Source organism: Miscanthus floridulus, chromosome 3 (assembly GCF_019320115.1).
Source record: "Miscanthus floridulus cultivar M001 chromosome 3, ASM1932011v1, whole genome shotgun sequence".
NCBI classification, from domain to species: Eukaryota; Viridiplantae; Streptophyta; class Magnoliopsida; order Poales; family Poaceae; genus Miscanthus; species Miscanthus floridulus.
The window spans coordinates 91,959,868-91,982,830 of NC_089582.1; the positions used below are offsets into that span (position 1 = coordinate 91,959,868).

A 22,963-nucleotide genomic window follows, 5' to 3' on the forward strand; every position below is an offset into this window, starting at 1 on the left:
GATAACCAAAAGAACTATGAGCTAGCCAGTTAGCTTCTTGATTCTAAGCCCTTGGGATATGCCTGATGGTGACCATAGGGAATTTGTCGATCAAACTTTGACATTTCTCATAGTAACCTTTCAAGATATCATCTTTACACTCGTACATGCCGATCAACTGATTAATCACCAACTGAGAATCTCCAAAGATTTCAATTGCATCGGCCTTTACCTCTTGAAGAAGTTGAAGCCCTTTGAGGATAGCCTCATATTCAGCTTGATTATTGGTCGTCATTGGCTTTATAGTATATGCAAATTCAAAACTTGATCCTCGAGGTGAAATGATAACAATGCCAATACCACCGCCTTGCTTGCATGATGAGCCATCGAAGGATAAAGTCCAAGGCATCGGTCCACATAACCAATACTAGATCCATGATCATGAGTCATGAAGTCGGCCATTATCTGTCCTTTCACTGCTCTGGCCGATTCATATCTCAGGTCAAACTCAGACAATGCCAAAATCCACTTTCCTACTCTACCATTTAGAATTGGCATCGACAACATATACTTGATCGCATCGGCCTTAGATACCACAGTACACTCGGCCGATAGCAAATAATGTCATAATTTGGTGCATGAGAAATATAGGCACAAGCACAACTTTTCCACGAGAGAATGCCTTGTTTCTGGGTCCAAAAGCTTTCTACTCAGATAGAAAATGACCTATTCCTTCCCTCCAAACTCTTGTATTAAGGCCGATCCAATTGTATGGTTATCAGCCGACACGTACAATTTAAAGGGTTTACCACGCTATGAAGGGACTAACATTGGTGGAGACTTCATATATTCTTTAATCTCATCGAATGCCTTTTGTTGTATGTTGCCCCATTTAAATTCTTTATTGACTTTCAGCTTCAACAAGGGGGAGAATGGCAACATCCTTTCTGATTGATTTGAGATAAATCTTCTAATGAAATTAATCTTGCTGATCAAAGATTGTAGCTGGGTTTTATTTGTTGGTGGGACTGCTTCATCGATAGCTTTCATACTTTTCTGCCCAACTTCAATCCCTCTTTCGTGCACCATGAAACCCAAGAATTCTCTAGTTGATACCCCAAAAGCACCTTTGTTTGGGTTCATCTTAAGTCCATGCTTCCTCGTGCATTCTAGAGTTTCCTGCAGATCAGCTAGGTGTTCTTTGTAACTCTTGGATTTCACAACTACATCATTGATATAGATCTCAACTATCCTGCCGATCAACTTATGAAAGATATAATTCATGGCTCGCTGATAGGTTGCACCGGTATTTTTTAGGCCAAAAGTCATAATTACCCACTCATATAAACCAATGGCTCCAGGACATCTAAAAATAGTCTTAGGGATATCTTCTTCAACCATAAAAATCTGATTATATCCTGCGTTGCCGTCCATGAAGCTAATAACCTTGCGCCCTAATGCTGCATCTACTAATAGATTAGCTACCGGCATTGGATAACCATCCATTGGTGTGTGTTTGTTTAAGTCCCTAAAATCAATGCAGACTCTTAGTTTCCCATTCTTCTTAAGCACGGGGACTATATTCAAAATCTAATCCGCATATCGACACTGTCGAATAAACTTGGCCTCATACAACCTTGTAATCTCTTTTTTGATATCTTCAAGTAATTCAGGTTTAAATCTTCTTGGGGCCTGTTTAAACGGTCGATATCCAACTTTGATAGGTAGCCGATGTTCTATGATCGATCGGCTAATACTGGGCATCTCGTAATACTCCCAAGCAAAACAATCTCGATACTCTTTTAAAAGATTTATTAATTCTTACTTATACTCAGAATCTAATTTAGCACTTACATACATCATCTTGGGCCTATCACCAGGTCCAATATTGACTTCTAGTAAATCGGCCAACGTAAACCCCTGTCCTAACTTCCCTTCAGTATCGTTGATTGGGGAATCCGTTAAGACACATTTTTAAAGCCAACTGCTTGGATCGGTTGTTGACGTTCATTGCTGACTCTAATGATGTCTTCACTATCTCGCTACGAAGGCGTTTGTGTTTCCCTTGTTCACATCCTAAAGATGCTTCAAGCTCTGTAGGGTGAGCAGACACCAAATTAATATTAGCTGATGGCATACCCTTGTCGGCCGCTTGCTTAATGTGCCAAGTCTGAGGTCTGCTATACTCCTGAGCTTCTAATTCTCTATTCCTTAGGAGCTGAACTCTTCTTTTCTAGCTTCTTGTGAGACCTCCTAGACACCATTGACCCTCTTGCCAAATATACTCTTTCTCTTCATCACCACTGGCCTAATTCTGATCATATGTATGTTTGCCTAGGCAATCATGAACTCCTTTATTTTTTATGCGCCGATCCATGTTGTTAGATTGAAAACTCAAACGTTTATGGATGGATCAGCGATTGGCTTGAGATTGCCTAAACTCTGAATATTGATTACTGCACTCTAGGCAGTTACGTCTTGTAGGTAATTTCAAACCTTCGTTCCAACAGTGTTGGAAGAAAGGACAATTTCAATGTAACTCTGCTTGTTCTCTTTCGTACCTTTCTTCGTCGCACCGACTCTCATGTTCTTCTTCTTAGTCCTTCTCCTTCTGGCATTGCCACTTGTTCAACAAGATCCTGGAAGTTACACGAGGACGCATAGCACCAGTTTTGGATGTTTCACCTTGCTCATATCGACTCTTTTGTTGATCGCGTTGCTTCTTGGCTTCTTCATACTCATTAGCCGATATTTGAACCTTGGGGTCAACCGACCCATCTTCCTTGTTCTTAGCCGATGTTAAGACCTTCATCTTCCCTTTAGCCAATTGGAACTCCACCATGTGCACCCCTAGGAAAGGATGCTTATCTATGTCCATCATCGGTTTCTTAGCTGGCTCAAACTTGATCTTTCCTTGCTCGATGGCCTTCTAAATGTGGAAGCAAAAGATTCTACACTTGTTGGTACTATGGTTGGTAGCATTGTGAAACTTGTAGTATTTCTTCTCTTAAATTCTTCAGCCAAAGGGATCACATGGTTAGCAGGTAATCTCAACTGCTTCTTCTCTAGCAGCAAGTCGAAGATCCTGTCGGCTTTATTAACATCGAAGTCATAGATGTTTTCTGACTCTTGCACCCATGGACAAGATACAAGAGCCTTGTCCCATGTCCATTCGACGATCACAACTTCTAAATCATCTCCATCAGAGTTTGTATCATAGGGATCAATCATAGTAGCAGTACCCTTCAAATACTTCTCTTTGCGTAGGGCCCGATGCTGGCTCTCAAAGGAAGACACTCTCTGAACTAAATGGGCCAAGCTTTCAAACTCCTAGCCGTTAAATTTCTCTCTAATTAATGGAGATATCCCTTGAAGGTCCAATTCAGCTAATTGGCCATCAAACAAATTCAATGAGTAGCAACGACTCCTTACTTCTCTAAATATTTGGACGAACTCAGAGTCTGACTCATTGTTCTTCTACCTCATGCTTGTTAAGTTTGTAATCTTCTTCTCACCAATCCCACTATAGAAATATGCATGAAACTTATTGTCCAGATCGGCCCACCTAGTGATCGAGTTTAGTTCTAGCGATGAAAACCAACTGAAGGCCGGTCCAGACAGGGGCAAGGGAAAGAATCTAACTTTATGTGCCTCCTCAATAGATGCCTCTCCTAGCTGAACGAGATAGCGGTTGATATGCTCCATGGTTGTCATCTCATCTACCCCAGTAAATTTGGAGAAGTCTAGGACTCTGTAGCATGGTGGGAGTTGCACAATATCATACCAGGCGGGGTATGGGCGCTGGTAAGAGCCAACCTGTCCTTTAGGCTTCAGACCAAACTAGCTCTACATCATAGTAGTTATCTAGTTGATAACTCTTCAGTATCCATGCTGGCAATTTCTTGTCTTGGCTGTCCTTGAGCCTGAGCTTGAGATCCTTGTACTTGGACTTGTTGATTCTGAGCTGGAGACTGTTGGAGTTGTTGTGCATTATAACTATAAGGGTTCTGATACCCGGGATGTGGCATAAGCTCATATATACTAGCAACAGAAACCAGGTGGTATCTCTCTGGATAGTCGACTGACCATTGTGAGTCGTGTATCCTTCCAACCGACTATTGAAGTAGTTGGGATCAACATTCTTGATGATCCTCTGCACCGATGGAGCAATTTTATGGGTCGACTGAGGCGTTTGATAGGAAGTACTGAATCTTCCCTGAACCGGCTGTTGCGCAACTTGCTAAGTAGCTAGGGAGGTTGGCTGCTGGACTGAATAAACTTGGTTTTGTCTGGTAGGCTGCTGATTCGTCTGCATGACAGGGGTACTTGGTGATTGTTGTGCTGGTGGTTGCCTCCTGTCATTTGACCTTGCCCCCCTACCGCTGGTAGGGCTTGATCTTGCCCTCTGTGGTTGGCAGGGCTTGACCTTGCCCCCTGCTACTTGTAGGGTTTGATCTTGACCCTGTCCTCCTAGAAGCTGTTGTATTGGTGGCTGTTGGAACTACCTACCATTCGGCTGCTGACTAGAACCAAGTATGTTGTTTTCCACAGCCGAAGGATTAAAGCCATTGAAGTATGTTGGTCCTACTTGATCAACTGGCGCTCCAAAGAAGATTTCTTTCAAAACATTGGCAATTGTGTTGGCCAACACCTTATTGTGGTTTGTAAAGGCTTCGTGAATAGTCTTGTGGACCAAATGAGCAATAGTTCTTGCTTCAACATCTTCATTTTGTCCATGCAGGAGGACGCTTAGCAGGGGAGTCTTCTGGACGACTGAATCGCTCGTCCTACTGTAAGACAGGAGGCACTTCTCTCTGAATTCTTATGATGTCTGCTCAATGAGTGCCTTCTGGTCATGCTTAACGATTATCCTTTCTTATGTTCCTCATTTTTTGTGACCTATTCCTATAAAAAAACTCATATTTGTCTTTTCATAGATGAAGGTTTTTCTGTCAGATAGACAAAGACTGGGGAATGAATTTTGAGTGATGGCATTGGATGAGGTAAAAAAAAAGAGGCAAGACTTCAAGATTGTTGCTTATTCCCAAATCCTACTGTATTTTCTTTCTCTTTGCCTGCCTGCGAAATGACAAACACAAACTGGAAATACATGTGTTTTTTGGGTGTAGCATTCAATTAATTTACATTTATTTGCATGTATGTTGTAAGCATGTCAGCTTACTTTTCAATTCCTTCTTTATAGAAAAGCTTCATAATAACAGGCCATTCCTTAAAGAAGTTGATAGTTTACTATTTTCTGTAAAATACAAATTACTTTGCCACTACAGATTGTAAATCTAAGACTCGATGAAGAATGTTAGCCACTTCAGATTGTAAATCTAAAACTAATTTATCTTCTATCGAATGAAATTATTGATTCATAGGAGCCTAAAATTATTTATGATACATTCAAAGATTACTCTGCTTGCAGTGGTTTTCAGATTAAAAAATAACATGTCCATTGCCCACTTCTATATAAGGAACATTTCACTATATATGTGCAATGGTCAGTCTTTCTTTCTATATTTTATATCCTTTGAACGTTAGCATACTGTTATTTGAATCATGTTGTCAGTCGATTGATAAGTATGATCCCACTTCTAATTGTGCCAGACCACTTGGTTCCGTTTTTTTTAGCTTGCTCTGTTGCGCCCGTGGCAACGCGCGGGGTTCCTGCTAGTTGTATATAATCATGGGTTACCAACTATAGATTCAATTAGGACTTTGGAGACTGTCCCTATGGACGAAGTATGGATACAAACATGTTTCACGACACATATCTATGTCTACGTGCATGTATCCAACAACATCCAACACAGAGAGTTGTAATCTTCTAAATTTAAGAGAGTGTCCATACTTCGTCCTCACTGCGGCAGCAGCTTCCTCTCGCCATCGCCTTCGTCCTCGGATCCAAATCCTCCATCCCCGTAATCCCCTCTATCTCGCGCCGCCTCAGCCCGCGCCATCTCCCTGTCCCTGGGGTAGGTGCAGTAGAGGAACGAGTAGATGGCGCAGCACATTGCCATGGGGACTGCAATTGAGGTGTATATCGCCCTGGCGAGTGACGTCGCGTTGTGCCGCTCCATCTCGACGTCGACGGCCGTGCGCTCGTCTACGCTGCCGCCAGTTGCGGAGCGGTTTAGCTTGTAACCGTACAGGCGCTCGGCGAGGAGGCCGACCACCGGGGGCGCGAACGAGGCCAGCACTGCCTCGAACGTCCGGTCCAGCGCGAACACGGTCGTCATTCCCCTTGGCGGGACGATCTCCGCGAGTATCGGGCTGTTCGTAGCTGTGCTGTTCCAGGAGGCCATGATCCCCAAGATGAACAGCGCCGCACCATGCTTGACCGTGGAGGACGGGACGTTGGGGAGCGCGAGGAGGAGGACGCCGGAGAGGGGGATCGCGGAACCGGAGCTGATCTGCGAGAGGACGATGCGGCCCGAGTTCTTGAACCGCCGGGCGAGGGCGTCCCCCATCTCGCCGCCGAAGAGAGATCCCAGCGACGTGGCGACCTTGAACAGCGTCATGAGCGCTGCCGTCTCGCCGTGGGAAAACCCGACGAGCTCCAGCCACATCGTCGTGAACAACAGCGCCGACCAGGGGAACGACCCAGTCAAGCCCTGCGCGATGATGACCTGGAACGACGGGATCCGCATCACGGCCTTGGCCTCCCTGGCGAATTCCTGCAGTTCCTGCCTCACTGGCTTGACGCTGGCCGGGGTCACCGCGCGGCTTCTTGCCCCGTCGCCCGCGGTGAACGCGCGGATGGACACGCCGACCGCGGCCCCCAAGACACCAAGCAAGAGGAAGGCGAGCCGCCAGCCTGGCAGCCCCAAGAACGTGGTCGGCGCCATGAGCAGGCCGAGGGAGGTGCCAGCCACGGTGCCGGCCTTGCCAGCCACCGCGAGCCATCCGAATGCCATGCCCCTACTGGCGCCATCGACAGAATCAGCAACGAAGGCAAAGATCGCCGGGATCTGCAGCGCCAGCCCGACGCCGTTCAGTGCCGCCGTCACCGCCATCTGCACTCCTCCCAAGACATCTCAGTTTTGCCGCAGGCAAGATGGAAGCGATGAGGAAGCTGGCGGCAAGCCGGCAGCCACGGCGCACGTGCACGGGCGGCGTACCTGTGGGAAGGTGGTGGAGAAGCCAATGAGGAAGGTGGCCGCCGCCCAGACAAAGGCGCCGAGCGCGATGACGGTGAGGCGGTCGTGGCGCGCCGCCAGGTACGCCGCGAGCGGATAACAGGCGGTCTGCACGATGGAGCGTGACAGCGCGATGGAGCCGAGCGCCGTGGGCGATGCCTGCAGCGCGGTGCCGATCTCCCGGTACACCGCCGGGAGCAGCGCCGCGTCGGCGCGCTCCATGGCCAGCGCCGCGAACGCCAGAAGCAGCGTCGTCCTCCGTGAGCGCCGCTGCCTCCAGCCCTGCTGCTCCGCCATTGCGTGCTGCTGCGGTGCTGCCACCACTTCCACCACCGTGCTTTGTAGTCAACGGCGATGGGCGAGCAGATTGAGACCGAGGAATCTTTCAAGGGCAGTAAAGACTTTGCAGCACATGTACGATTAACTACTAAATAATCCTCGATTCCTCGATGCTGCCAGTCTCCAGGGATCTGGTGTTTGGACTTTGGATAGGCTCCGGCCGCTCCAGACGAGAATCCATGATCTTGCCAAACACGTCCTCAATATTTGGCATTTGCGTGAACCGTGAAGTTGTTATAGGGAGCAGAGAGTTGAACTTTAAACTTGACGTTTCAGCAAACGCTGTTTAAATTAGATGGGCATTTGGTGCCGCTGATATGTATATAACTCAAAAATAATTCCTTTCTGTCAACATTGATGTGCCCTCATGTACATCACGAAGTCAGTGGGTTATGTTGTATACTAGCATAGCAGTAGCAGTAGCAGCATAACGAAGATATGGAAGAACAAAGAATGGTCACTTTAGTGAATCATATTGATTGTTGTGTTACAAGTTCCTAAAATCGGTAGAATATCCTCTTCAACATGAACGTTCATTGTAGCTAAGATTCTTTTGCTCGTCACAACTCATGGTTTCCTAATAGTTTTTCAGTGCCAGCATCGGCCTCAGCATATTCTTCAGCACCATAACTGCCATCAACCTCATCAGGCTTATCACCATGGTGCACCGATTCAAAGAGCTCAAACCTGTCGTCGCCACATCCGAAACTCGAACCGCCCAGCTCAATCTGATCTAGCTCTGACTGAATCATAGACTGCATGCGCGCACGCTCCCTGTCTCGAGGGTAAGTGCGGTACATGAACGTGTATATGGAGCTGCAGATAACCATTGGGATGCAAATGGCCGTGTACAGCGCCTTGGCTAGCGACGCAGCGTTCTCCCGGTCTTGTTCAGGGCTGCTCCCTTTGACGTCCGGTTTGAAACCATAGAGGTGCTGTGATAACAAGCCAACGACAGGAGGCGCAAACGAGGCTAGAATCGACTCGAAGGTCCTGTCCAGAGCATAAATGCTTGTCCTTTGCTTCTCGGGCACGATCTCTGCAAAAATCGGGCTGCACAACAGAGTTTTCCACATAGGAGGCATGAGGGAGTACGTGAAGGCAACAATTGACACAAATAGAAGGCATTTTTCTGACACATTTCAGTAACACAGACCAAAGATTTGAAACCAGCGTTTAAAATTGAAAAAGGCGACATCTGAAATGTGTGGCGTACCAGTTTGTAGCAGCTCCATTCCAAGAGATGATGAGTCCCATGATGAACAGAACGAGTCCATGGGCTACACCACTGGATCTGGATGGATTATCAGGCAAGCCCAGCAGAAGAACGGCAGCCAGTGGAACAGCAGAGCCAGCGCTTATCTGCGACAGGATGATCCTCCCGGCGTTCGGATATCGTTGCGCAAAGAAATCCCCCATCTTGCCACCAAGAAGGCCACCAATGGAGGCTGCGACAGCAAAGGTCGTCGTGAAAATGGCGGTGTCCTCGTGGCTGAACCCGATGAGCTCAAGCCACATGGACAAGAATGACAGTGCTGACCATGGGAATGAGCCGCTGACACCCTGCGCGACGAAGACTTGGAACGTTGGGATCTGGATTATGGACTTGGCCTCAATGATCAGCTCCCTTGCTTCATCAAGTGCAGACTTTTGGATGACTGGTGCAGCATGTGAGGCAGCATTGTTTGTGGGGAAATGGGGATCCACGGCGAAGAACCACACGAGGATGCCTACGATGACACTGACGATTGCGACGAGATGAAAGGCAATACGCCATCCTTCAATCCCCAAGATTGTAGTCTGAGCCAGCATCAAGGCAAAGAATCCCCCAAATATGGAGCCTATGCTGCTGGTCAGTTGCAGCCAACCGAAAGCTGTGCCGCGGTTGTCGTCGTCAGTGGAGTCAGCGACCAGCGACTGGACTGCTGGTATGACGAGAGCTAGACCAATGCCATTCAAGCCCCTTGAAATTGCCACCTGGAGGAGCAGAAGAAGTAAAGTATGAGTAATCATTTGTAGCAGTATCCATATGTTCAGCTAAGATTACTGTCATGGAATGAGAGTATGAAGACAAATAATGGATAGAAAGAAGCACTTCATAACTGCACTGAGTCCCCTTGGAACAAAATTTTCCAAATTTATTTAACCAATCGTGCAGGTTAATTTTGAAGAAAAAGAGCACAGAAGGATTTAGTTTGGTCTAAAAATTGGAAAGAAGGTAGTGTCTCCATGGAGTAAAATTATGTTGTGTCAGTATACTGTTATAATCAGAAACATGGAAATAGTGCATTTGTATGATCCCAAAGAATGTGTATTAAGAAATTCCTTGAATGCCATCTATTTTTAGTCGAAAGGATGCTGAAAGTCTAAAACGTCATCAGTGTCACCATCGGTTGAGGAGGAAATAGTTCGTTGTCCTCTCATTATACGTCGAGTGGAACAATTTAAGAGATGATAAGCGATTGCTTCTAGGTTGTTACTTAGTCAAGTGTCAAGTGTAAAATTCCACCTACTCCACCACGAATTCTACCTTGAAAACGGAAGATTGGCCAAACGGCGGTTTGTCATTTTCCCGGCCTGACTCACGGCCTCAAGCATACTTTTCACAAGCTGCAGTCCCGATAAAGGCATGATTTCTTGAAAATACCCGCCTCCTTAAGCAAAATTTACCTGCTTAATTGGTTGAGGCTGATGAACTAACAGCAGGAAAATGTTGGAGATTGGGATTGAGAGCCAAACCGAAAGACAGATACCTGATGCAATCTGATCTTTCTAACCGCTGCAGCACAGCACTCGCTATGTATTCTTGTAACGAATAGAACAAGCAGCAAAGGAATATATCCAATGGCGGCCGGGCGGCTGACCTGGAGGAAGGTGTCGGAGATGGCGACGAGGAAGGTGGCGGCGGCCCAGAGGAAGGCCCCCAGCGCGATGACGTGGGCACGGTTGTGGCGCGACGCGGCGTAGGCCGCCACCGGGTAGCAGGCGGCCTGCACGATGGAGCGGTACAGCGTGAGGGCGCCGAGCCCCGTGGGCGTGGCGTGGAGCGCGGCGCCCACGTCCCGGTACACCGCCGGCAGCAGCGCCTCGTCGGCGCGCTCCATGATGGATGCCAGGTTCACCAGCACCAGCGTCCGCCGCCCCTCCCGCCACGCCGACGGCCCCATGCTTCTGAGGACCCTCCACGCTCTCGCCTCTCCTCTTCAGGCCGGATGCTCAGCTCCGCCTTGGGCTGTCGCTCCGCTCGGAATGGCCGCCCTTGGTCAGCAAGCAAGCCAATAGCCACCGGCGATCTGGGTCTTCTCCTCGGGAGAATTTTTATATTTATCGCTCGCTTTTGGTTCGCGTGTAGTAGTCGTGTAGCATAGTGACATGTGGGCCATCATACCCGTGGGACGTTATGTCAGTGACCGAGTCAGTTAGGCTGGCGAGTTGACTTGGGCAAGCAGGCAAAAGGCAAAAGCGAGCTAGGCGAGGTAGTTGGGGAGCTTCCCATTGGTCGGTAAACTGATTCCCCACGGGTCCCACTTGTCAGTAACACAGACACAGTAATAAGGATGGTGTGGAGTGATCAAGCTGTCTCGTCTCTCGTGTTTGGCACGCTGTGTCTTTTTTTGTGTGTGTGTGTGTACAAAGGTGCGTGTTGTGTCTAGATTAGCTGATTAGGACCGGCTGGCGGCTAATATAATAAAATGTCGCGCGATTGCTGGCTGAGCAGAAAGTTTTTTTTTTTTTTTTGCTGAACGACGAGAAAATTATTTGTGCCATGTTGTTCTATATGTTATGGTTTTAGCATCGCACAATCAACTTGGTGTTGACTATTGAGATTTTCATTTCGTTGCGAATGAGATCGTCACAAGGTTATTATTTTAGATTGTAGCAATTATTTTTCAAAGAAAAAAAGTACGGTGCCATAACTACTTGATGCACATGGATTTTTTTTTCCCAGTACTGAGGTTTTAACTTTAGCCCATTACAATTGTTTCATATTAGAATATAGCCATAGTACCTAAATATGAGATAATAAAAATGTTCGTAAGACAAATATGCACAGGCAGGGGTGGATCCAACGTGGCAGGGGGGGGGGGGGGGGGCTCGAGCCCCCCTACCCATGCCGGAGCAGTGGAACCCCTGTGGAGCCCCCATGAAATTTTAGGCAAAGTTCTATAGTGTAGGGGGCCTGAGACTTAAGATCGAGCAGCAGTATTGTTCAGGCCTCCCCTGAAATATTTCCTGGATCCGCCACTGCTTATAGGATGGGATGAATACTTCTACGAGTGTTTGAGCTTTGAAGCATCATAAATCATTGGGGCTTTTATGTTCATACCCCTACAATGGAGTGTATTAATTTGCTCTTGCTTCTTTGAAATGAAGTCTAAGTTTGCCCCTATTCCGTCTATAGCATTTAACAGTGTTAATTCAGTTATAAGAAGACCCGTATGCCCATGTGGATTTGCCCATATTTTTCTAAGTACCATGTGATTTCATTCATATTGTTTTACATCAAACCAAATATTTGATAGCATTCTCACATATTTCGAAATAATTGTGAATGATTATAGCGGTTAACATCTACACACCGAACTGTTAGCTTTGCCATTGCTAGTTGCTGTTCTATCTAATCAGGAGATGCAGCCAACCACAATGTGCTCATACCACAGGCCACAGGAGTAAGCGGGTGCCAAACATGGGTATAGATGATGTACAAAAAGGCATGAGGCCATTTTGTCAGCATGAGCGGCATGGCCTAATCTGCTCCTACTCGCCTGGGCCTGCTGGGTACCATGCATGGCGCGCCTGATTAAATGGTGGCCTAAAAGCGGCCCGTTACTCATCCCATATACAACCTTTGGTCCTAAAACACCAAACCCTAATTCACTCTTCTTCTACCATCACTGACTTCTCCTCTTAGCTCTTTCTCTTATCATCGTACGTCTCCTCTGAGCACAAGCCAAGGGTTTCTACTTCCCTCTTGCTTCCTCGGTGGCCGAGCCCTGGATAGCGCATCGATCGGTCTTAGCTGGCGTGCGGAAGCATATAAAGCGCCATAGGCTCGGCAAGTGCACGGATCGGAGGAGACAGTGTGGAAATTGATTCAATTTGATTTGTGTATGAACTATGAATGTATGGATGAAGAATGAATTGGTAATATACCGAGAATGACTTCCTGATGTTGTGTCTGGGTGGCTTGCTAAGCCCATGTGGGTTGGAACTAGGCTAGGCCCAACCGTTTGTTTGGCGATCTTATGGCAATGGTCCACGGCAGTGTGACAGTGTGCTGCAAATAAACAAGCAAAAGGGCTAGAGCCAAACAGGTCAAACGCTTGACCATGTGCCCTCGTCATGGCTAGACACCTACACCAGATTTGTGCGCTTATGTTGTGCTTCACCATGCTGTAGCTGTGCCTCGCCAATTGACACTCAAGTCACTTTGACCTCGTGGAAGCCCGCGCTTGTACCGACCACCCCTATGGGTATTGAGGTCTCGGGATGGGGTCAAAGCCAAGGGCTCACGGAGGCTACAAGCGTCAAAACAATCGGGAAGAAGTTGAACTCTACCGCGCATGCCCTGCTCGATCGACACGCTATGAGCCAGGGCTCACCTGTCCGCACCTCCTGCTCCTGCTCCTGCTCCAGCTCATGCCACATGCCATAGGCCACTACCTTGCCACCAGAGCTTGGGAAAGATTTGAAGATGTAGTAGAGTGTGGCATGTGGGGGTTTTGATGTGGGAACGAGAGGATGAGGATAAGGGTCCTTTAGTCCTTTCTCATGTGTCTCTCTTATTTTTATATTTTTTATTTGATTAATCTAGGTACACTTAAAATCCATTTAAAGTAGGGGACAACCACCACTTTCGATTTCGAAACACAATAGTAAAATCACATATTGTTGTTTTTTCTTTTCTTTTTAATCATACCTGGTACATTTAACAGCCATCCAAAGTAGGAACGAATGATGTGTACATTTTTAATCAGGAGGGCAAAACCACAGCTGCAAAAGGGAGGGTAAAACCATAATTAGCCTCAACAACGAGGGCAAGGACACTAATATCTCTAAACTATAAATTAACAAAATTTGGATTGCTATCAGATTGAATTCATGTTGTATATATCTTTACTGTTTCCAAGGGATCCATTCAAGCTGTTGTATGGTTAATACCTTTTTTCTACCTAAGGTAACCTCCATTTCCATTCAACCTATGGAAATACATGAACACGTCATTCGTTCCTACTTTGGATGGACCATAGCTATTTGTACGGTTAATATGGACCTGTTGTAGGGTTAACACACTTTCTAACTTTGACACATTAGGACAAGCTCGTTCTAATATGTATCTCCAGGTCATATATATCGTCTCTGTTCAGCCACCTAGATTCAATTAAGAGCAAGTATAATAAGAGACTATAGGTCATCTCTATGCTAAGGTAAAGGAAAGATGAGAGGAAAGAATAAAAACAGGGCCTAAGTTTATAACCAGCTTATGCGAAAAAACCAAAAAATTTGTGAGACAAATAAATAGGTCATAGGTGAGCTAACCACTATATGAGTAGGCTGATAGATTGATCGTAAATTTATATACATCAACGGTAGGTTGCGCTGTAAGCCTTGCTCTAATGACATCACTACTAGAGAACAGACTTTAGAACGATGTCCCAATTTGGCATTAGCCTCGGCATTTTTTGCCTCCGGGACTAAAGGACCCTTTAGTCCCGGCCCAACGATCGTCCGCGGGGCAAGGATCTTTAGTCCCGGCTGGTATTACCAACAGGGACTAAAGGTTTACTTTTAGTCCCGGTTTGGACTCTAACCGAGACTAATCATCCCGGCCTATAATTCAGCTCATTTCTTCCTACCCGAGCCCGAGCCATTCCATTCAAACTCACTGCCTCTGTTCTTCAGCTTGCTGTTGTTCTTGCTCTCTCTCCCTCCATTGGTGTTGCTCTTCGATTTTGGAGGTAACAAACGTAATCCTTTTATGTTTTATCAGTAGCTTATCTTATTTTGCGATGTAGATGCATGTGTAACTTTATATGTTGGACTTTATTATGATTTTATATGTCATTTTAGCTCAAAATCACATGATGATTTGCATATATGTTTGGATAAACAAAAGTTAAATTAGTTCATCAAAATCACGCCTCGCTCGTCCTCGCTGGAGCACACGCCATCCTCGTCCCCGGTGGCTTACGTGATCTTAGAATTAAACTTTCCATGAAATAAAAAACTTAGAAAATAGTTAGAAAATTGTAGAAAATCCGTACTAGTTGAACTTGCGAACCGTGTTCATCTCGGCGAGCATGTTCTCTGCCGAGCGGTAACGGACGTCAAGGAGGAGCTTTGATTCTACGAGGGAGAACGGCAACGGTCGTGGAAGACCGTGTTCCCTTTCTCGTAGAATCAGAGCTCTTCCTTGGCCAAGTACGGTGCCGTCCGGTGGAGAAATGCTCGCCGAGATGATCACGTAAGCAAGGTCAACTAGTACGGATGGTTATTTATTGAAACATGTTTTTGAGCTATAATTTGATGGATATTTGATAACTTTAGACCTACAAATGTCATCTACAAATGTTACTATCATCGGCAACCTAAACGCCCACAAGCTCGCCGATATCGAGTAGGTCACTTAGAATTATTTTTTCCATGAAATGAAATACTTATAAATTATGCCTTTTATTTTTTAGAATTAAATTTTCTATGAAATGAAAAACTTAGAAAATAGTTAGAAAATTGTAGAAAATCCGTACTAGTTGAACTTGCAGACCGGGTCGGCGAGCATGTTCTCTGCCGAGCGGTAACGGACGTCAAGGAGGAGCTTTGATTCTACGGGGGAGAGCGGCAACGGTCGTGGAAGACCGTGTTCCCTTTCTCGTAGAATCGGAGCTCTTCCTTGGCCAAGTACGGTGCCGTCCGGTGGAGAAATGCTCACCGAGTTGATCACGTAAGCAAGGTCAACTAGTACGGATGGTTATTTATTGAAACATGTTTTTGAGCTATAATTTGATGGATATTTGATAACTTCAGACCTATAAATGTCATCTACAAATGTTACTATCCTCGGCAACCTAAACGTCCGTGAGCTCGCCGATATCGAGCAGGTCACTTAGAATTATTTTTTCCATGAAATGAACTACTTAGAAATCATGCCTTTTTTTAGAATTAAATTTTCCATGAAATAAAAAACTTAGTAAATAGTTAGAAAATTATAGAAAATCCGTACTAGTTGAACTTGCGGACCGTATTCAGCTCGGCCAACATGTTCTCTGCCGAGTGGTAACGGATGTCAAGGAGGAACTTTGATTCTACGAGGGAGAGCGGCAACGGTCGTGGAAGACCGTGTTCCCTTTCTCGTAGAATCGGAGCTCTTCCTTGGCCAAGTATGGTGCCGTCCGGTGGAGAAATGCTGACCGAGATGATCACGTAAGCAAGGTCAACTAGTACGGATGGTTATTTATTAAAACATGTTAAATCTGTACTAGTTTTATTTAAATATATCATTTTAGAAAATATGAAATTTACACTAGTTTGCAAAAATAAGTATAGAAAGTAGATGACAACTGGTACCAGATCCTCGGCCTCTCGTTCGGTTGCGAAACGACTGAGGCCAGAACTCCCTCTCATTATCTGCGGCAAGTGTAAGCAGAAGATTTTGATGGAGTACCGAGTCAAGAGACAGGGACCCAACAAGGGTCGTGTTTTCTACAAGTGCCCGGATCGTGATGTGAGTTTCTTACGCATTTTATAATTATGGCTAATGAATATGGTTCCAACATAGAAGTCTATCGACCAGACAACTCTGGAGAAGTGTCGGTTCAAGCCCTTAATGTTTTTTTTTAAGATACTGGTTTAACCTTGGATCAATTGACGGGCAAAGCTCCAATCCAGAACCTGGAAGTTGATACCTGGAAGACTTATAAATATGGCAAAAGTCTGTACAACCCTGCAGCTCTGAATGAATTGGGTACGCAAATGTACTTGCTCAACAAGTGGTACATGCAGGCGTGTGGTAGGAGTGAGCAGTGGATCTTTGTCAGATTTAGAGACCATCATTACTTCCGTGGCGATGACATCTTACATATTAGTTTCGAAGAATTGCATCAACTATTCTATTTGGACACTCTGGACAAATCAATCATTAGCTCCTTTTGTTTGTAAGTGATTCTTACTTTTATTTAATAAACTCACTTCCATGCGTATGTGTATATAATTATCCTCACATGTAACTTATATTTATATACAGATTTTAGATGTCAGAGCTCCAAAGAATACAAGACACCAGTGTTGGCTTCATTGATCCTTATATCGTATTCAAAACCGGTATTATTGTCAAGGAGCGGTGGGTATCTGAAGCACAGGAGAATATCATGATGTTCTTCATGAAGCAGCACGACAAGATAACAATACTTTTTCCGTACAACTTTGAGTAAGTGTTAATAATAATATAGTCTACACATTTTATGTATTATCAATACAACTTATATGCATGTACGTGTGTGTATAAACCAATGCAGGTTTCACTAGATACTCATTGTCATTGAGTTAAACTCAAGTCGGTTAGTAATCTTTGACTCGTTGAGAAAAGAGCGGGCACTATACCAAGATATGATAGACATTATCCAGGGGTAATTTTGATCTCTTGCGCACAACTATTATTGAATAGACTTTGCCATAATTTATTAACGATCGTACATTATTGGTCGCACAGGGTTTGAAAAGAGTTTATTCAGCAACATCGCAAGGATTGCAAGGCACCACTTAATGTAGTTGAAATACCAGTAAGTTATACTATATACACTTCCCCACGTGTTTAATTACTATATCGTACTTCAATTTACGTGTGAGATGATGAGAATAATCTTCTTCTCGTACAGTGATGTTTGCGGCAGGAACCAGGTAATAACTTGTGTGGATACTACGTTTGTGAATTTATCACTGCGCACATAAGAAGAACTCCTAAAGATGTCCTCAGAGTACGTATATATCAATTTTTTATTTATTTTTAAATGAATATATATATATATATATGTATTAATATTTTTTCCTTTTATTTCAAATGCAAGACTGAATGGTTGAAACGAAGGGTCATGCAAAAAGACCATCTGAAAGCAGTTCAAGAGTCAATAGCAGGATATCTTCTAGAAAAAGTATTAAATCCCAACGGCGAGTTCTACTTTGATCCTAAGGAATAAATGATGTAAATTAAATGTTTATTGATATCGTTATTTTCGAGAACAAGATTATGAAAGTGTTGTATACATACATATATATATATATATATATATATATATATATATATATATATATATATATATATATATATATATATATGTTCATACTTTATTCGAATATAATAATGCTCGAGATGAGAATTAGATGTAATTATATGTGTGCGTGTATTTATATTAGCAGCGTAGAATACGTACATAAAAACATATTATATATTAAACAAATACGTGTAACTGAACTGAAAATAAATTTAAAAAAAAAAGAAAAAAAAAAGAAACCTTTAGTCTTGGTTGGGGTTACCAACCAGGACTAAAGGGTGTGGCCACGTTTGCTCGGCTGGAGGGCCTTTAGTCCCGATTGGTAACACCAACCGGGACTAAAGGTCCCTCTTTAGTCCCGGCTCGATGACCCGGGACTAAAGGTGGCACCTTTAGTCCCGGAATCGTTGTTCCGGCGCGGTAACCAGGACTAAAAGCCGTTACCGTCCGGGACAACAAGTCCATTCTGTAGTAGTGCATGTTCAGTTAGTTGTCTCGACTCTCGAGCATGTCTTAATTATTACTCCTACATCTCACGGTTCATGGTCATGGTCTGACAACAATCTCATAGTATCCATCTCGGCCTCACGCAGCTCCTTACTATCACAGGTAACACTAGCTAATTGACCATCGTCCCGATGTCCATTGCCGTCTTCCGGGCAAGAAGATCCTTGCTCCTCCATCTGTCGCAACTCCGATTCCACTAAAGACTGCATGCGCGCACGGTCCCTGTCCCTGGAGTAGCTGCAGTACAAGAACGAGTATATGGAGGTGCAGACTATGAATGGTGTGGCCGTGGACGTGTACAACGCCTTGGCCAGGGAGGCCTTGTTCTGCCGATCCCGCTGAACGCTCTTCCCCTTGTCGTCTGGATTGTAGCCGAACACACGTTGAGCTAGGAGGCCCACGATCGGAGGCGCGAAGGATGCTAGCACGGACTCCAGTGTCCCGTCGAGGGCATATATGCTGGTTCTTGATTTCTCTGCGACGATCTCCGCCATGATAGGGCAGCAAGATTGAGCAAGATCGAGTTGAAAAAGTTTCACATCATTCCGTTCCAGAATACTAATTACAAGAACATTTGGATGCGATGAATGGCTATGGCTTACAAGTTTGTCGCCGGACCGTTCCAGGAGATGAAGACGCCCATGACGAACAGGACGACGCCGTAGGCAACGCCGGCGGACGGGTCCTCGGGGAGCCCCAGCAGCAGCACGGCGGCCAAGGGAACTGCCAAGCCGGCGCTGATCTGGGACAAGACGATCCTGCCGGCGTCTGGGTACCGTACGGCGAGGGCGTCGCCCATCTTTCCGCCAAGCAGGCCGCCGAGGGAGCTGGCCACCCAGAAGATGGTCATGCGCATGGGTGTCGCCGTGGCTGAAACCGATCAGCTCCAGCCACATGGTCCCGAAGGAGAGAGCCGACCAGGGGAACGAGCCACTGACCCCCTGCGCCACGAAGATCTGGAACGTCGGGATCCGCACCACGAGCTTGGCATCCTCGATCATCTCCGCGAGCACCTGCCGCGCGGTGGCGGGCCGCTTGCCGACCGCCGGAACGTCAACGCTCTCGCTCGTCGGCGGGAAATGGGGATCCACGGCGAGGAACCAGTTCGGGGCCCCGACGGCAACGCTGATGGCCGCCACGAGGTGGAACGCGACACGCCAGCCGGCGACGCCGAGAACCCTGGTCTGCGCCAGGAGCAGGCCGACGAAACCGCCAAAGATGGACCCGAGGCTGCTGGCGAGCACCAGCCACCCGAACGCCGAGCCGCGCGTCGCCTCATCGGTGGAGTCGGCCACCAGTGACTGGATCGATGGCACCACCAGAGCTAGGCCAATCCCGTTCAGGCCGCGTGAGATCGCAATCTGAACATTCATACAAGTGTTGGATGTCAATGAGCGCTTGTCAGACTCTGCTGATCCACTGTGCATCTGTAGTTCTGTACCAGTCTACCAGAGAAGATCTACAGAGCAAATTTCAAAGGAACAGCATGGAAGCAAGAGGCAAGGAACAAATCAAACAGCACTTGTAAAGCAGCAGCGGAAAGCAGCTAATTACCTGTAGGAAGGTGTCCGATACTCCGACGAAAAACGTGGCGGCGGCCCAGAGGAAGGCCCTGACGGCGATGACGTGAGCTCGGTTGTGGCGCGCCGCGGCGTAGGCGGCCAGCGGGTAGCAGGCGGCCTGCACGATGGAGAGGCACAGTGTCAGAGCGCCTAGCCCCGCGGGCGTCGCGTGAAGCGCCGCGCCGACCTCCCGGTACACCGCCGGCAGCAGCGCCTCGTCGGCGCACTCCATGATGGACGCCAGGTTCACCACCACCAGCGTCCGCCGCCGCTCCCACGCCGCCGGCCCCATCCGTCCGTGTCCTCCGCACTGTCCCTCGCTTAGTGTCCTCTCCTCCCGCCGCGGGATGGGAAGCTCAGCTCGTCATTGGGGCGGCCGCCGTTGCCAGCGGACCAGAGCAGTCGCCGGCGATCTTGGGTCTTGTCTTGGCGGGGAATTCTATATTACTGCTCGTCTTTGGTTGGAGTAAAGTTTAGGATTAATAACCAGGTCACACTAGCTACGATGTCACTTGGGCCTGTACTTTTTGAAAAGGCTTAGAGCAAGTATACTAAGCGTTTTTCAGCCGGCGAGAAGAGATCCACGTCATACAAAAGCAGCCACGTTAGAGCAAACTAATAATACAGCCTGCTGCTACCTATAAGAATCTTTACAGCATACTTCTTAGCCTATCATATAATAGTTAGCTCTTCATTATTAATTCATGATCCACTTATCACTCTCATTAAGTTTCTAAATGTAGTTTTTTTGCCCCTAAGGGTACATGCCCTGCTATTTTGGACTACTTGTTGGGAGAGAAAACACTGTTTATTCGTTGAAAAGTACTGTTAAAGTAGTTCAAGCGAACAGGGCCACTTCTGCTAGGCACGAAACTCAGTACGAATTTTATGATCCACAGCAGCAGGGCATGTGTCCTTATGGGCAAAATTTACTTTAGGGCAAATCGTCGGCGCCCAAAACACTACTTGGTTCTGACATGCCTAGAAGGTTGTAGGACACCCTTCTGGCATGTCCTGTCGGTACTGTCCTACAGGTGTACAGGGTACGGTCTTTGGTTTTGCGGTTGACTTGAGCATCATGCCTTACTTGCTCCGCCCATTTCCTGGTCCTCACCGAGCGGGCGTCCCTGGTTGGTTTGTTCCAGTCGGCTCCGACTGCGCTAGTCGAAGAAGAGCTATAAGTAGAGGTTTGGTGTAACCCCGGTCAGAGACGCGGGTCGGAGTCAGAAGCGTTGCTGGCCAGTCCTTCCAGTTGGAGAGTCGGATCGGAGTCAGAAGCAAGGCCTTCCGATCAGAGAGGCGGGCCAGAGTCGGAAGCAGGCGCCGTTCCTCCTTGGCTGGCCTTTCGGTCGGAGATTGGATCGCCCTTCTGGCCTGTCGTTAGGTTTTTGGGCTGGCCCAGGAGTTGTGCATCGTTCGTGACGTCATCTGCTAGGCCAAGCTTTTGTTTGGAAGTAGGTCCATGAGGGACCCTAGGTTTATGAACCCGACAGGAGCCCCCAAGCCCCCGGGTGATTCGGGTAGAATCGTCTGGAGATTTTTGTCTTTGACAGTGGGTGCGTGCGAGTGCACCCGCAGGTGTAGCCCCCGAGCCACTGGGCGATTCGAGTAGAATCATCTGGGGGGGTTCATGTTGCCAGCGGGGGAATTTTTTGTTTCAAGAACAGGTGCGCGTGAGCGCACTCGCGGGTGTAGCCCCCGGGTGATTCGGGCAGAATCGCTAGGGGGGTTGTTAGCGGGCGTGTGTGCGTGCATCTTGGTGGATGTAGCCTCTTCTTTCTAGTTTTTGTCCCATCATTTCCAGGAGTGTGGTCCCAGGCGTTTTGGGCATGGACGCGGATCTAGGCGTTGGGCACAATGAGGAATCACGCGAGTCAGAGTCATGGATCCAGGCGTCGGACATGCCGAGGCATTTTGGTCGTGTCGAGGGATTGGGCGGGTTAGAGTCATGGATCTAGGCGCTAGGCGCAACGAGGGATCGGGCGAGTTAGAGTCACGGATCCAGGCATCGGACGTGCCGAGGTGTTTTGGTCGTGTCGAGGGATCGGGCGAGTCAGAGTCGCGGATCTAGGCGCTAGGTGCAATGAGGGATCGGACGAGTCGGAGTCATGGATCTAGACGTCGAACGTGCCAAGGCGTTTTGAGTTCATGCGTTACCCCATCCACGGTTTTCGCAACCAGAGAGGCTAAGCTAACGTCGCTTGCCTCGATGGCTCGAGTGACGCGCTCGGTGAGCTCGCTAACGGGTACGTTCGAGTGAAATTTGGGTCCATCGTTCGTGACGGGGTCGACATAGCCCTCATGTGGCATTCCACTGCTCCTTAACCCGTATCCTGGTAGATGCATGGGTCATTCTGGAGATTGACCCGGGTGGCCCGCTGGCATCCCCTCGATGGAGATTCTATGAGCATGGCTTGAGGTTAGGATCAAATAAGAAGGCTAAGATGATCCTATTTGCTTCGGGGCAGACTAGGTGAGGGCCACTCAGGGCTCATCTATGTTTTCTCCCCTGGCTCTGTTTGGCACGGGGCAGCCTCGAGCCCTTCATGGGCCAGCCTTTGAACCCAGTCGGTCATTGCTCATGTTGAATGAGGCAACTGCCGCTTCGTAATGCAACACGGAGCGTTGTGATGCATTTAACTGCATATGCGATGCTTCGGATGTATGGGATGAATGAATGATTAGTATGAATGAATGCATGAATGCGTGTATGAATGTATGAATGACAGTAGATGAATGAATGGTGATATAAAGAAATAGTGGGGGTTGGTAATGCTACCTTGATGACTCAAGTGATGGGGTTTGACGAGCTCCTATCGGATAAAGAAATAGTGGGGGTTGGTAATGCTCGTCGTTCATGACGGAGTTGGCATGGCCCACATGGGACATCGCTCTGCTCCTTACCTATCTCTCAACATTCACCTAAGCCTTCTGATCAACTCAGGAAGCCTGTTGGTCTCCCCTGGGCGGAGATCCCATACTTGGGCCTTTCCAAGTTCCGCTTGGGAAGGCGGAGGGCCGCCTGCATGCGGTTGCGCCTTGTTTCCCACGCCCAGCGTGCGGTAGTGGTGGGCCATGGCTAGGCCACATCCTGTCTGACCAGGCACCGTCTCGTCGGGCAGGGTGCGTCCCCTTGGTTAGGGCACGTCCCGTCATATCCCATCCG

General features: G+C 47.2%; 2 protein-coding genes and 1 pseudogene across 2 annotated transcripts; all 3 read right to left on the bottom strand.

The window, feature by feature from the left end:
- Positions 1-5,840: 5,840 nt before the first annotated feature.
- Positions 5,841-7,622, bottom strand: LOC136541909 (uncharacterized). Its single transcript, XM_066534082.1, has 2 exons — positions 7,107-7,622; positions 5,841-7,001 (listed from the first exon to the last, which is right to left on the bottom strand). The coding sequence occupies exons 1-2, from the start codon at positions 7,419-7,421 to the stop codon at positions 5,844-5,846; spliced, it is 1,473 nt and encodes a 490-aa protein (XP_066390179.1). The 5' UTR covers positions 7,422-7,622; the 3' UTR covers positions 5,841-5,843.
- A 221-nt stretch (positions 7,623-7,843) lies between these two features.
- Positions 7,844-10,737, bottom strand: LOC136541905 (uncharacterized). The gene is made up of 3 exons (XM_066534079.1): positions 10,328-10,737; positions 8,680-9,440; positions 7,844-8,516 (listed from the first exon to the last, which is right to left on the bottom strand). Exons 1-3 carry the CDS (start codon positions 10,628-10,630, stop codon positions 8,024-8,026), a joined length of 1,557 nt encoding a protein of 518 aa, XP_066390176.1. The 5' UTR covers positions 10,631-10,737; the 3' UTR covers positions 7,844-8,023.
- Positions 10,738-18,228: 7,491 nt separating this feature from the next.
- On the bottom strand, positions 18,229-20,111 carry LOC136541908 (uncharacterized; annotated as a pseudogene).
- Positions 20,112-22,963: the final 2,852 nt, after the last annotated feature.